The 13,909-nt window shown below is 44.2% G+C and overlaps 1 protein-coding gene across 6 annotated transcripts in view; it reads right to left on the reverse strand.

The window, feature by feature from the left end:
- SCHIP1 (schwannomin interacting protein 1) overlaps positions 1–13,909 on the reverse strand; it is a 133,113-nt gene that overhangs the window by 43,039 nt on the left and 76,165 nt on the right. The window contains exon 1 of one of the 6 annotated variants that reach the window (XM_077929830.1): positions 295–565. The exons of the other annotated variants lie outside the window; for them this stretch is intronic. Coding sequence (XP_077785956.1) covers positions 295–324 — 30 coding nt within the window. The 5' untranslated portion in view covers positions 325–565. Of the gene's footprint in view, positions 1–294; positions 566–13,909 lie in introns of those variants that run through there. 6 annotated transcript variants of the gene reach the window in all.

Here is a 13,909-nt window from a genome sequence, read left to right on the forward strand (position 1 = left end):
CACACACAGGGACTTGGCAATAGCTGCTTAACAACCTGCTATCTTAAAAGCAAAGTAAGGATTATTTGTCGGCTTCCCTCATTGTGCCCCTTAATAGTAGCCCTGAAAAGAGAACACCAACAAAACAGCAGCCCAGAAATCCTTCCATTTAGAAAGGTGACCCAATTTTACATAAGCTGAAAGGAAGCAACCTGCTGCATCGAAATAAAAAACAAGTAAAAAAGGCAGGCCTCTTCCCTCCTCTCTTCTAAAAGGGATGATGCCGATTATGGCAGAAGAGCTTTTAATTCTTACCTGATACGAACAGTTTTCCTGGTGTACCATCTCAGTGCATCATACAGAAACCAGACACCGAGAGCCAAGAATGTTTACAGAAGCTGCACAGTTAATTTTTACAGCATCTGAAGGAGAAAAGAACGCCCTTGTAAACCGAGAGGCTTCCCGCAGATTAAAATGGATGCTGTTTCTGCCGTTTCAACCTGCGCAATGGCACTGGCTTTGCTAGCGAGGAGCGCAGCAGAGCTGTTCTCCTTAGGGAACGAGCAATGAGGTTTAATAACATGTAGCCAAGACTGCTCTGGGGGAATTGCGGGGTGAGGGGGTGGGGGAGGCGAGCTCACTCATCACCAGCACAATCAGCCAATTATATTATAGACACAAAGAAAAAAAAGATGAGTGTGATGCTGGTGTGACCTTCTGGTGCTTTATGGAGGCGGTTAACTGATGTGGAAACATTCTAGTCCTCATTAAAGAGAAAAGGGAATGCAGAAAGATAGATCAATAGATTGCCTTGAACCGCCAGCCCTGTTCTCCGTGCAGTCATTTTTTCTGACAAAGCACATAAGACAATATTTGACTCTGTTTTAGGAGCTTAAAGAGAAAGTAGCATTTTTTTTAAATAAAACATCAAAATACATAATCCTATCTTTAAAAAGAAATACGCAGATAAAAGGACACATTCAGACAAATATTATGATAATGAACAACCTTTCCAGATGCAAAACAAAACCTCCTGGTATTTCTCTCTGCAGAATGATCATGTATTTTACTAAGAAATATCCAAGATATTAAATCACTCAGTAAGACATAGTAGTATGTGCTGGGGTGGGGTCATTACTAATATCTGAAAAACTTGGTTGAATTTTTGACAACCTCTTTTCATGTCTGATCTGGAGCAATTATAGGGTGCAATCCTATTAATCCAGTTCCGCGTGCAGTTTCAAATTTATCCTTCAATTTCATATCCTTGTTGGTGTCATTTTGTTAGCTTCTTTAATGCAAAATTAATGTTGGCTCCTAAAAAAAGAACAAAGGAGCTATCTCCTGTCCCAATTATATTTTGTTTGCTCAGAAAAGACCGGCTGCACATGTGTGTTCAAAAAGTGAAAAGGAAAAAAACAGAAGTACCTTGACCCAGAGATCAGAATGGACCCAGATGTCTCTGCAGCACACACAGTCCACCAAATAAACTACAACGCAATGGGTCAACAGGGAAGTAGGAACCAGGCATTACCAAGCTCACAGGACCAGTTTGGAAGTAAATTCAAACCATGTGTAAACACTATGCGCATGTGCTTCTGTGGGCATCACGCTCATATAATCCTCCGCTCCTACTTTCCTGGCATAACCACAGGGAAAGTAGAAGCTTTCAGCAGTTCTCAACCTGTGGGTCTCTAGATGTTGTTGGACTACAACTCCCATCATCCCTGAGCTCTGGCCTTGCTAGCTAGGGGTGATGGGAGTTGTAGTTCAACAACATCTGGGGACCCACAGGTTGAGAAAGGCTTTAGCTTCTGCTCCCAAACTAACCAGTGTTTCTTGTTACATCCAAACTCAGAGAACTCTGGTTAACAATTGTTCAAACAATCAAACCAGAGTTCAACTGCATTCAGGCTTTAACACTTGCTTTTAAAGCTTCCAATCCCATACCCCACCCCTCTGGTTGTGCCAAAGGAGGTGAGAGCGCATGGGCATGAGGTTTGTTGTTGCTCATGCATACAGTGCTAAACCAGGGATGACTAACCTGTGGACCTTCAGATGTTGCTGGACTCTAGGCCTGGGCCATGTATTGATACTAGTTTGAGGGCCAGGGCACAATGGTGTCTTCACCTGGTGGTATATCGCAGGTGAAACCGCCGCCACCGCTCCTGACTCAGGAGTGGCAGTGGTTTCACCTGCGATATACTGCTTGGGTGAAGACGCCATTGTGCTCTGGCCCTCAAACCGAGGGAAGAACGAGCCGGTAGGTGCCAGAAATGATGGAGCTTGTCCCTCCCTCAGCATGCTGGGTGCTGGTGGCGGAGGGACTCCCTCTACCGCCGCGCTTGGAGGAATGAGTTGGATTGGGCCTGGGCCTTCAAGGCACCAGGGTGAAACTGCCAGCCCGATGCAGCTTGTTTCTCCCACTGCTTTTCAACATCACAATGTATCACTATATCGCAATGTTTGGCTGGTGATACATTACTTTGTTGAAAAGCTAATACAGTCGTACCTCTACTTACGTATCCCTCCGGATACGTAAACTTCGGGTTGTGAATGCGGCAAACCTGGAAGTGTATAGTTCCGGGTTTCGCCATGCTCCCATGCACAGAAGAACTCTATTGCACCACATGTGTGCGCAGAAGCGGTGCCTCTGGATACAGACTTTTCAGGTTGTGGATGGATTCCTGGAACGAATTAAGTTCGTATCCAGAGGGTCTACTGTATTGCCCAGCACTGCTGGACTCCATCCCTGACTGCTGGTCGTGCTTGCTGGGGCGGATGCAAACTGCTGCCTGACAACATCCAGAGTGCCGCAGGTTAGCCACCAGTGTGCTAAACCATAGTTTAGTGTTACATCCTAAATGGGCCTCTCTGCTGTTGTTGCATGTAGCCTCTTGGACACCTTTCCTCATTTCTCTCAAGCAAGGCAATGGCTATTTGGCAAGGGCAAAGGGGAGACAGATTACTTGTCAGTAATGAAGCATGGGTGCTTTGCTTTAACCATTCTTTGCATTCTGGTCAATGCACCTAAGCATGCTACACTGAGAGCAGCAGTCTACCCCAAATTCTACTAGAACTGAGTTCAACTGAAATCTGTGCGGCTGGTACACATAAGAACATAAGGAGAGCTTGCAGGATCCTCTCTTTGCAGGATGACCCTGGAAAGCCCACAAGTGGTAAACTGAGGTTCTGCCTGTAAAGCAATCTGCAAGATTATGTATTTGCTTCCCAGGTGTTTCTGCTCCTCTCCCTTAAAGCCAAATACCTCACAAATGGTTCCTCTCTTATCTGCCCATTAAGCAAAAGCTGTGCAGTGCAGTTAGAAGAGAAGAGGTCATGCCAGCGGAATCCAGGCCTGAAATGATATATTAAAAACAGAACTGCCCAAGGAAGGGAGACTGTTTCCCAGCAAAGGAAATTGCCTGGAGCACACATAGTAGGTGAAGTATCTTGTTTGGTTTGGAGAAACAGGAAGCAAAAACGGCAGGAAAGTTTTCCGTATTTATTTTGTTGACAAACTCTTTTTCTTTCAACTGTGCATGAGAAGGCTTGTTTTATTTACAAGAGAAAGCTCTAATTTGTTCTTTAACTATAATTAATTTCTGCTATAGCACTGCCTTCACCAACCTGATGCCCTCCATATACAGTGGCACCTTGGTTCTCAAACGCCTTGGTACTCAAACAACTTGGAACCCAAACACTGCAAACCCAGATGTTTGAGAGCTTTCTTTGGAAGCCGAACGTGCTCCGTTTTGAGTGTTACACTTCTGGTTTGAGTGCCACAGTTCCGTTTTGAGTGTTACCCTGAGGTCTGTCTGTCTTTGCTATTTATTTTGTGTTTTTGTTTTTGCGGCTTTTTAGTTTTGTTTTTAGGGACGCAGGTGGCACTGTGGTCTAAACCACAGAGCCTAGGGCTTGCTTATCAGAAGGGTGGTGGTTTGAATCCCTGCGACGGGGTGAGCCCCCATTGTTCGCTCCCAGCTCCTGCCCACCTAGCAGTTCAAAAGCACGTCAAAGTGCAAGTAGATAAATAGGTACCCCTCCGGCGGGAAGGTAAAAGGCATTTCCGTGCTCTGCTCTGGTTCACCAGAAGCGGCTTAGTCATGCTGCCCACATGACCCGGAAGCTGTCTGCGGACAAATGCCGGCTATAGAGTGAGATGAGCGCCGCAACCCCAGAGTCGGCTGCGACTGGACCTAATGGTCAGAGGTACTTTTCCCTTTACCTAGTTTTGTTTTGTTTTTGTGACTGTGTGGAACCCAGTACATTGTTTATTGCTTTCAATTTTATGGATAAATGGTCTTGTTAGATAGTAAAATTCGTGTTTAATTGCTGGTTTAGGGGTTGTTTTTAAAAGTCTGGAACAGATTAATCCATTTTGCATTACTTTCTATGGTAAAGCACACCTTGGTTTTGGAATGCTTTGGTTTTGGAATGGTTTTCCAGAATGGATTATGTTTGAGAACCAAGGTACCACTGTATTTTGGACTAAAACTCCCATCCGCCCATGCAAAGGCTGAGGTAAAAATCTATTAAAAACAAGGCAGAGGATCACAGTGTGAGCATAACTTCTCCAGTGCTTTTTCTTCAGGCTCATATTACGTAATGCTTTCATGCCAAATATAGGTACTTTTTTGTTTTTTTAAAATCATGATAGAATTTCTCACTTCTTACATCGCTGGCTCATCAACAACTGAAGTGACAGTGACTCAGAGCTGTTTCACACCTAACAAATTTCTGACAAGTGTTACTTTTATCTTTGCAGGATACAGCAATGGTGTGGCAAGGTGCAAAGTAGGAAAGACAGCCATTCACATAACCGCTAATTTCTTTTCTGGCGATCCCTGCAGGATGGGGGTTTTCTTCTTATTTCATGCTACAGAAGAATGTGGTAAGCCAGTTTAAATGGGTTGCGGTCAGGACCCAATCCAGCAGTGAACTGTATAAACATCCACTTGCATCCAGATCTTAAAGGGAGACCATGGCTGAGTCTCCAAGTGTATGAAGCAAAGGCTTCTGATACAAATGAACAGCCTCCATCTGGGGTCCAATCTACCAGTACACCTAGAAATCTAAGGAACTGGCATGGGCAGCACAAGATACCGATTTTACAGAAGAAAACAACAACATTGTGCTCAGAAATGGCGAATCCTCGTGTTCTTTGCTGACCGCGAAACCCTGCCAGCTAGTGGCTAATGAAAACAAAACAAGTTTCTTGTACTTTTCTCCCCTTCAAGATGGCAGTTTTGAAGTGTGAAGCCACAGTACCATTGTACTGGAACAGAGACCAGCCGGACGTTCACTGGCTCAGTCCCCATTTATGACAAAATTATCTCTCTGCTGATTGGTCAGCAACCTTCTTGAAAATTTAGTGCAAATTAAAATTTAGAACCTGCCTCTAAGCTCCTCCATTCACCCCAGTGTCTCTGTTATTGTAAGAGGGAGAAGGAGAGATAGAGCAGGCCTCTTCAGTACACTCATGGTCCAGGTAAGGAAAAAGTAAGTTCCACCTCCCCCTCCCCTTGGGGGAGGATGAAGCTAATGGGGAAATTAATTGGGGACAACCTGGATGCGACACATAGCAAAAGTCAGGCAATGGGTAGGCATGGGCATCTCTGAGAATTTTTCAGTGGGGGTGTTCCAAAACACTAAGATGGGGAGAGGGCTAGTCATGAGAATAAGTCATAGGCAGGGCCAGATGACTGTGGGAAACCCTCAAGCACAAGAGCACACCTCCCCCGGTAGTTTTCAGCAGCTGGTATTCATAAGCTGACCTCTAACCTTGGACACAGACCACAGTCAACCTGGCAAGTAGCAAGGGATAACCCTATTCTCCAAAGTCAAGTAGGACATATGGTCATCCTAATCACTAGTTTTGGAGCATCCACTTGGATTACTGTCTGTTGTATGGCACTGACCTTCATTTTTAGGAAGTCTTGTGTTAGACTTCTTCATTGTCTTATTCGGCCTTTGGTTCACTTCAGTTATGAGGATTTATTTGTTGCTTCCAGTTTATTGCCTTTGTTTTAATTGCTGCTCCCTTTTACTAGCATTTAATTCATGCGTTATACTGCCATGTTTAACTCTTGCTTTTAGTAAATGTTCCTAGCTGTTTGTAGGGACGTGGGTGGCGCTGTGGGTTAAACCACAGAGCCTAGGACTTGCGGATCAGAAGGTCGACAGTTCGAATCCCCGGAACGGGGTGAGCTCCCGTTGCTCGGTCCCTGCTCCTGCCAACCTAGCACCTCAAAGTGCAAGTAGATAAATAGGTACCGCTCCGGAAGGTAAATGGCGTTTCCGTGCGCTGCTCTGGTTTGCCAGAAGCGGCTTAGTCATGCTGGCCACATGACCCAGAAGCTGTCTGCGGACAAACACCGGCTCCCTTGGCCTATAGAGCGAGATGAGCGCGTGACCCCAGGGTCATCCACGACTGAACCTAATGGTCAGGGGTACCTTTACCTTTATCCTTCCTAGCTGTTTTCTTTTCTTTTTCCCAGTTACCATGTCCTTTTACAGTAAGGTGGGATATAAACGCTTTAAAGGAAAAGAACATTGCGAACTCAAGCCAACCTTCCTTAAAAACCTCCACTAATATATTCTTATCTCTTCCTCCCTGAGCCAGGATGTGCTGAGAGCAAAAACAAACACTCTCTCATTGCTTAAATTCACACATGCTTTGAATTCACCAAGCCTGCCGGAATGTTTCACAGCCCTGCAGGCTCTGTTACACCCTATCCTGGTATTTCAGGTATTTCTATGGCTTGGAAACTCTTAATCCTCTAAGCAGCTGAGAGGGAAAAGAAGGGATATGGCTTTAGTGAATGCAGCTAACATGCAGCAATTATTAAACGCCTGTAGGAATAACTCCACACAAGGGAGGCCTCTAGAGAAATTAGTTCCCTTTAAAATATTATGTAGGTAGCAGTGGCATAACACATGCAGCATATCAGAACTTAACCTTCCATTACTGTGGAATGAAATCCAGTGGAGACTCGCTTAGAAACTGAAGGCCTGTGACCTATGCATCAGGATCACTTTCCCATTGTAATTAATTAGGAATACCTGAGTGAAAAAGATATGTCTACCAAGGCACAAATCAGGAAATTAATAACGGGTTCATCCGTTTGAGCACAAAAGTTACTGATAAATGCAGCTACAGTAATGCAATTTCAGATGTCTTCTACCTTTGTTTAGTATCAGAAACATTCATTTAATTTTTGTTGCCATAAGTAGCCAGGAGAGGTAGCAGATTATAGAGACCAGCACACCCTCCAACATTTCTCTAATGAAAATAGGAATGTCCTATTCAATTAATAATAATAATAATAATAATAATAATAATAATAATAATTTATTTATACCATACCCATCTGCCTGGGATGCCCAATCAATTCTGTGCAGGTTCCAATATATATAAAAACATAATGAAACATTAAACATTTCAAAACTTCCCTACACAGGGCTGCGTTCAGATGCCTTCCAAGAGCTGTATAGTAACTTTTCTCCTCGGCTTGAGGGTCACATAACTCCATACCCTCCAACATTTCTCCGATGAAAATAGGGACATCCTAAGGAGAAGCAGGACATTCTGGGATCAAATCAGAAACTGGGATGGCTTCTGTAAATCCAGGACTGTCCCTGGAAAATCGGGACACTTGGAGGGTTTGGACCAGGGTTGGCGAACCTCAGGCTTGGGGGCCCAATGTGGGTCTCCATGCCTCTCCAACTACCCCATGGGACTCTCCCCAGCCCCATCATCATCCCCCAGGCCCACACTGGCCCTGTGTCACATTCTTTAGTGTTTTTGCCTGTCTGGAATGTATCATTGAACCCTGAACATCAATCTTGCTTGCCCTGATAGAGGATATTGAGGGGTGTGCAAGGGTGTTTATAAACTAGCCTACTGCACAAATGTAGAATTTATGTGCATTGCCCCACCTCCTTTTGCCTCAGGCCCCATCCATCGCGTTGCCCAGAAGGGAAGGCAGCCTTGGGGTTAAAAACATTTCACTGCTGTATGGAAGGAACACTCTGCTCCCTTGTTCTGATGTCAGGAACCAGCGCTGAGGCACCAACAATCATGGAAGTTCCTTGGCCCAGTACATTGCATTAAGTAATATTTATATTGATACGGAAGGGGGGGGCATGTCTTCTTCACCTTCTTCTTCGCTACAATATATCCACTTATTTCCAATTGTCAATGTCAAAAGGGACTAAAATCTATAAAATTCATAGAAAATCAACGTGCCAATTTGCTCAATTTCTCTAGGACTCCATGACACCTCCCCTGTCCTCCATAATCCCTCAAGCATGGTGTCAAGACCCTAATCCTGTCAAATCACTCTGCCAAGCCTTTCCTCCGGGCAATGCCAGGTGGCAGGCTATGCATACATGGACCATTGTCTTCTCATCACCTGTACTCAGGATGTGCTTATCTGCGCATATCTCCAGCTCTGCATATTCCCCCTCCCTCCTCCATACGTTAATCCTGTGTAACCCAACCTCTTCTTAATGTATTCATGATGTAATCTGTGTAACCCAACCTCTTCTTAATGTATTCATGATGTAACTGGGATGTATTTTGCACTGTATTCTGGGACATGGAGGGAAGTTTCAAAAGTTCATGTCACCCCTTTCTCGCTGTTCAATCTCGCCTTCAACCTGTTGCGCAATAAACTTGGATCTTCTGCAGTTTGCTCCTGTCTCCGGCTGAGCTCATTTTCCTCCGCAGGGACCCGCGGACTTAGTCCGACGAGCTGGGTGGCAGAGCAGCCTCGCACCCAGATTTTACCGTAACAATATTTATGGACATATTGATTCCATATCTAAAAGACAAACAGTGACCACACTGGTGGATAATGCATAGCATTGCTGTATTTTTTCTCCAGGGCCTAGGAAACATGTAATTCCAGGTGTATGTGCTCCTGTTAACTTAGGACCCTTATACTGCACATTCTACTCTGGATGTCATGCTTTAAAATTCAGTACAGCTTGGAGTATGGAGACTCTTCCCTTATGAAGCAATAACTGCTCCATTGGCTCAGACCATCCATCATCAGCTTTTCCATTGGATGGCATTGGAGAGAAAAAAGCGAGGTTCTGAGGCCCTCTCCAACAACTTGACTGGGACAAACCCCCATTTGGTTCCTCCGCTCCACAAACTTATTCCAGCTGTTTCATTACATAACTCTGTAGATAACTTTCATAAGACTTTTGAAGACACACCTCTTTACCTGGGTATTCTATTGAACTCTTGACCTGAACTTCCAGCTTTAAATGTTTTTTATACTTTTAAAACTGCTTAAAGCCTATTTTGGCATTAAGCGATATATTATTATTATTAACAACAACAACAGCAACAACAACAACAATTACTACTACTACTGCTGTGGTCTAAACCACTGAGCCTCTTGGGCTTGCTAATCAGAAGGTGGTCAGTTTGAATCTGCATGCTGGGTTGAGCTCCTGTTGCTTTGTCCCAGCTCCTGCCAACCTAGTAGTTTGAAAGCACACTAGTGCAAGTAGATAAATAGGTACTGCTGCGGCAGGAAGGTAAACGGTGTATCCATATGCTCTGGCTTCCATCACGGTGTTCCGTTGTGCCAGAAGCAGTTTAGTCATGCTGGCCACATGACCCAGAAAGTTGTCTGTGGACTAACACTGGCTCCCTCGGCCTGAAAGTGACCATTGGTCCTGTTAGCTAGGGATGATGGAAGTTATAGTCCCAAAACATCTGGAGGGCCGAGTTTGCCTGTGCCTGGGCTAAGGCATAAACCCTACACAAATCCAGAGTGGAGTCTCTGAGACAGCTGGATGACGTCTTGTACACCTCCTTCCAGCAACGCCTGCAGTCAGCCTAGTGCCAAACGTACTTCTCTGCTTTCCTTTGGACTACATCAGCAAGGCCATGGGGGGGGGGGCTCTTGTCATCTGGGCAGCTCAGGACCTCTATACACCTGACCAGGCTTGTGGCAAGGGAAGGTCACTTGAGTGCTGCTAATGCCGTGGTTTGACTTCGACCCCGCAGTCACGCTCTTGAGACAGATGGATGCCTACAACAGTAATGTGAGCTGGCACCTTAATTTTGCTTATTCTTCTTCCCCTCCCCCCTTGTACGTGTATTTTGTACGCAATTTTAAACTGCAAACTGCCTTGGGTGCTCAGGTAGGAAGGTGGTATATACATGAAGCAAGCACATAAATCAATCACATGAGAGAGATACTGTGGCCAGGTTTCCTGCTGAGAAGGCATGGCACTACAAGAATATTGATCCGAGGTTCCACACACCCTTTAGAAGCTCACAGATATTCTTCAAGCTTATAATCATTATGTGCTTAAGCTCAATGTGGTTGGCACCGTTCTGCAACTGGCCTCAGGCCATTTTACCACACACCCACATTTCATTCCAGGAATGGGGAGCCTCTAAATGCTCTCAGACTGCAACTCCCATCGTCTCTGACCATTGAGCGTACTGGCTGGGGCTGATAAGAGTGTGAGTCCTGCAATAGCTGGAGGGCCACAGGCTCCCAGTTGCAGCTTTATTTTCTGATTAAAGCAGAAATCTACACTCCAATCTCTCTTATATTGTAATAACAAGTAATAGAGATTAGTCACTGGCTGGCCATTTATGAGACAGTTATATCCACCCAGCCCTTACTCACACAAATGACATATTACATTTTGCTATGCATACCTGCCCATAATTAGTCATACTTTTTTTCACTGCCAGAGGCTAGAGTTTGCACAAACGCCAGGGGAAAGCTATTTATTTAAAGAAGAGGCAGCTCTAGCTTTCAAGGAACTTGGAAATGTATGTAGAGAACAGTCTGGGGGGAAATACTGTTCTTTTACTCATGCTTTAGTCGTAAGGCTGACGGTCAAAGTATATCCTCATATTTATTTTTTTAAATAATTCTGAAGTATTTTAAAGTGTTTTGAGTGTAACCACTGCTATTTTTCTAGAAAAAAGAGGTGCTGGAACACCTCCCTCTTTCTCTTACAATGGCAATGGTGCCTACCTAGGAGGTGCCAGAACTCACATGAGAGGTGCCGGAACTGAGTTTGGGGGTGTTTCAGATGGGCGGGGGAAAGCCCTGAGTGCTCCTGGTAATGCTTTAGCATTAAAATTGGTAACCTTTAACCAATGGCTACCCCACAGCCTAATTTTCCTTACAGAAATGTTGTGAGACCCAAATGAGATGTCGAACATGAAACCCTGACTTTGAAGGAAGGGTAGAACTAAAACAAAACTGAACAAGTCCCCCCCCCCCCCCCCCCCGGGCCAGACTGAGAATTAGAAACCTGTCATTTAAAAAAATATGAAACAAGGACCAGGCAATAGAATGTGACCTGCAGGTCATTTATTATCTGCCCATATTCTGGGCAAAAGAAATATAAAATGTATTCTGTAATGAACAACAAAACATGAATCTTGACAGATAACAGTCTTGTTCTCCTAACTAGAAGTATATGAATCACTAAGGTATTAGATACTTATCCAAGGGGTTTACCATAATCCACATAAAGCTGTTTTGAATGCCTGGAAAAATCACTATCTTGTCTGAAAAACAAAAATAAGTAGATTGCTTCAAGGATTTACACAAGCATGAACCTGACAACAAATGACATTCCAGTGTGGAGCATAACATGTTTTCTCATTTCATTCCCTTGTTGCCAACCTTGCATGCTTCTAACTACAGCATTCCCCTGACGAGGGGCTATCTTCAGCCCCAAACACACTGGGCTTGTTATTGAATATATTTGTCTCCACACCCTTCTATGAACTTCTTTTGTCTGCTGCTTATTTGGGCAACCATCTGAAATAAATAAAGTAAGGTCATTATATATATATATATATATATATATATATATATATATATATATATAAAAAATAAAGGTTCATAAATGTACCAAGCAAACACGTACATAAATATATAAACCACATGTCTGAAGCAGCACAGGAAAACAGCCAAGAAGCCATTTTGGCTCACAAACTGACCAAATGTTTTCTCTGCAAAGTCAAAAGAAAATGGAAAAGCCTCCCCATAGTCTTTTCCTTCACAAATCCTGTCTTAAGGGTCTGTGTATGAATAGGGTGAGCCTGTGACCTGGCTCAGGAACTAAGTATTTATTATTACAAAAGACTGGCCAGGCTCCCCATGGTATCCAATCAAGTAAGCATTAACAGGTAACCTGCCAGACAGGAGATAAACAACACACTCAGATTTCTGATGTAGACCGCCCTTTCTGTGATGTAGGTATGATGTGTCTGGGGGGTGGTCTTGAGCTACACCCCTTCTGTGATGTATGTATGATGTTTCTGCGGGTGGTCTTGGACTCCAGGTGGGCAATTTAAAATGTCTATATAAGGGCAGGCACACCTGGGTTCTGGGTCCTCCTCCTCCTGCGTGTGAAGGGAGCACCCTGTTGCAACGGTTCAATAAAGATCAGGCTTACTAGCTGCTTTGCTTCTTAATATTCTCTGGTTGACCTCTGTTCTTTTCTCCAACCGATGGAGAACCCACAAAGGACTCTATAAGGGCTCTTGTGTCCCCCATAAGGGAATAAGGGCAGATTTTCGTTTATTACACATCCTTTGGTGGAACCCAGTAAATGTGTCTCATTGCACTCAAGAGATGTAGGTAGTATTTGCAGAAGTCTCAAAGTGCTGCTTAATCTGCTTCATTCCCATAGTGGAAGATGCCAAATATTGCGTCTACATTTTACATGCTCCTTCTGTGTCAATGCTAAAACTCCAGCAGTGGTGGAGCAGAAGTTGTTCTCCAACACCATTGCACCATTATTCTGGAGAGGAACCACATGGAACAAGAATGATGATCATTTATTTATATGCTGCCCATCTGACTGGGTTACCCCAGCCACTCTGGAAAGCTCCCAACTAATTAAAACACAGCAAGACATCAAACATTAACAACTTCTCTATACAAGATACCCACTTAAGATCAGACAAGGTACCCATTGATGGCAGGGAAAGGGTAGCTCTTAGCCTCTTGGCCTCCCCCCCTCCCGCCCCGCCCCGGGACTTCGTAAAACCTGCAAAGGTGAGCATGTTATTTGGAAATTTGAGTCAACATTTCCAAGAATGCTAATTTGCCTCTTCCGAAGCAAGCTTCTGTTTGAGTCACATCAGCTAAAGTAGCAGATCTCCTGCCTACAGCCTTGAGTAATTCACTGCCTCTGTGTCAGTTCCCTTGTGGTAAATGAATAACCCCAAAGGCCAAGATCACAGAGCTGTTGGATGGCTAAGCCGAGACAAGGAAATGCTTTTCGCCCTCAGTTTTAGAGAGCCTAGACTAAACGTACAACAAACCATGACAACATGTTAAAAGTCATAGCTATAAGCCTTCATTAATGATTCATATATTGTGCAACACCTATCCATGGACAATAGGAAGCAGGTCTGCACCAATGGCCATACCTCCTGATCCACCAGCATTGCAACTAACATTTGTGCATTTACGCAAAACATTTTCACAGGGTTATATATGCAGGAAGGGCTGAATATGCTGCCCATGATCGAGATCCCAAGCTCATGTTCATTGCAAACACATGACTGTAGGGAGAGTGTGCAATGGTGAGGACAGGGCCAGCAAGTTGCCAAAGATTCAATTATTCAAGCATAGGTTCTATAGTAGAGACTGAATTACCGTCCCTTCTGCAAGCATACACAGTCCTACTTGTGTAGAGGGCATGGGGTCATATATGTAGACTTGCCCCCAACAACATGCCACCCCTCTTGAGTTGTGGGTGAACATATAAGACGACACAGCGATTCTTCAAACAGCTCTTGTTTATTCACAGAACAGAACTGAGCTGAAGGGTTCAGCCAACCTGCTTATATAGAGCTCAACTACAACGCATCAGTAACAACTTTCTGTAACTATCCAATCACTGAACGTCACTTTCA

Source organism: Podarcis muralis, chromosome 6 (assembly GCF_964188315.1).
Source record: "Podarcis muralis chromosome 6, rPodMur119.hap1.1, whole genome shotgun sequence".
Taxonomy (NCBI): domain Eukaryota; kingdom Metazoa; phylum Chordata; class Lepidosauria; order Squamata; family Lacertidae; genus Podarcis; species Podarcis muralis.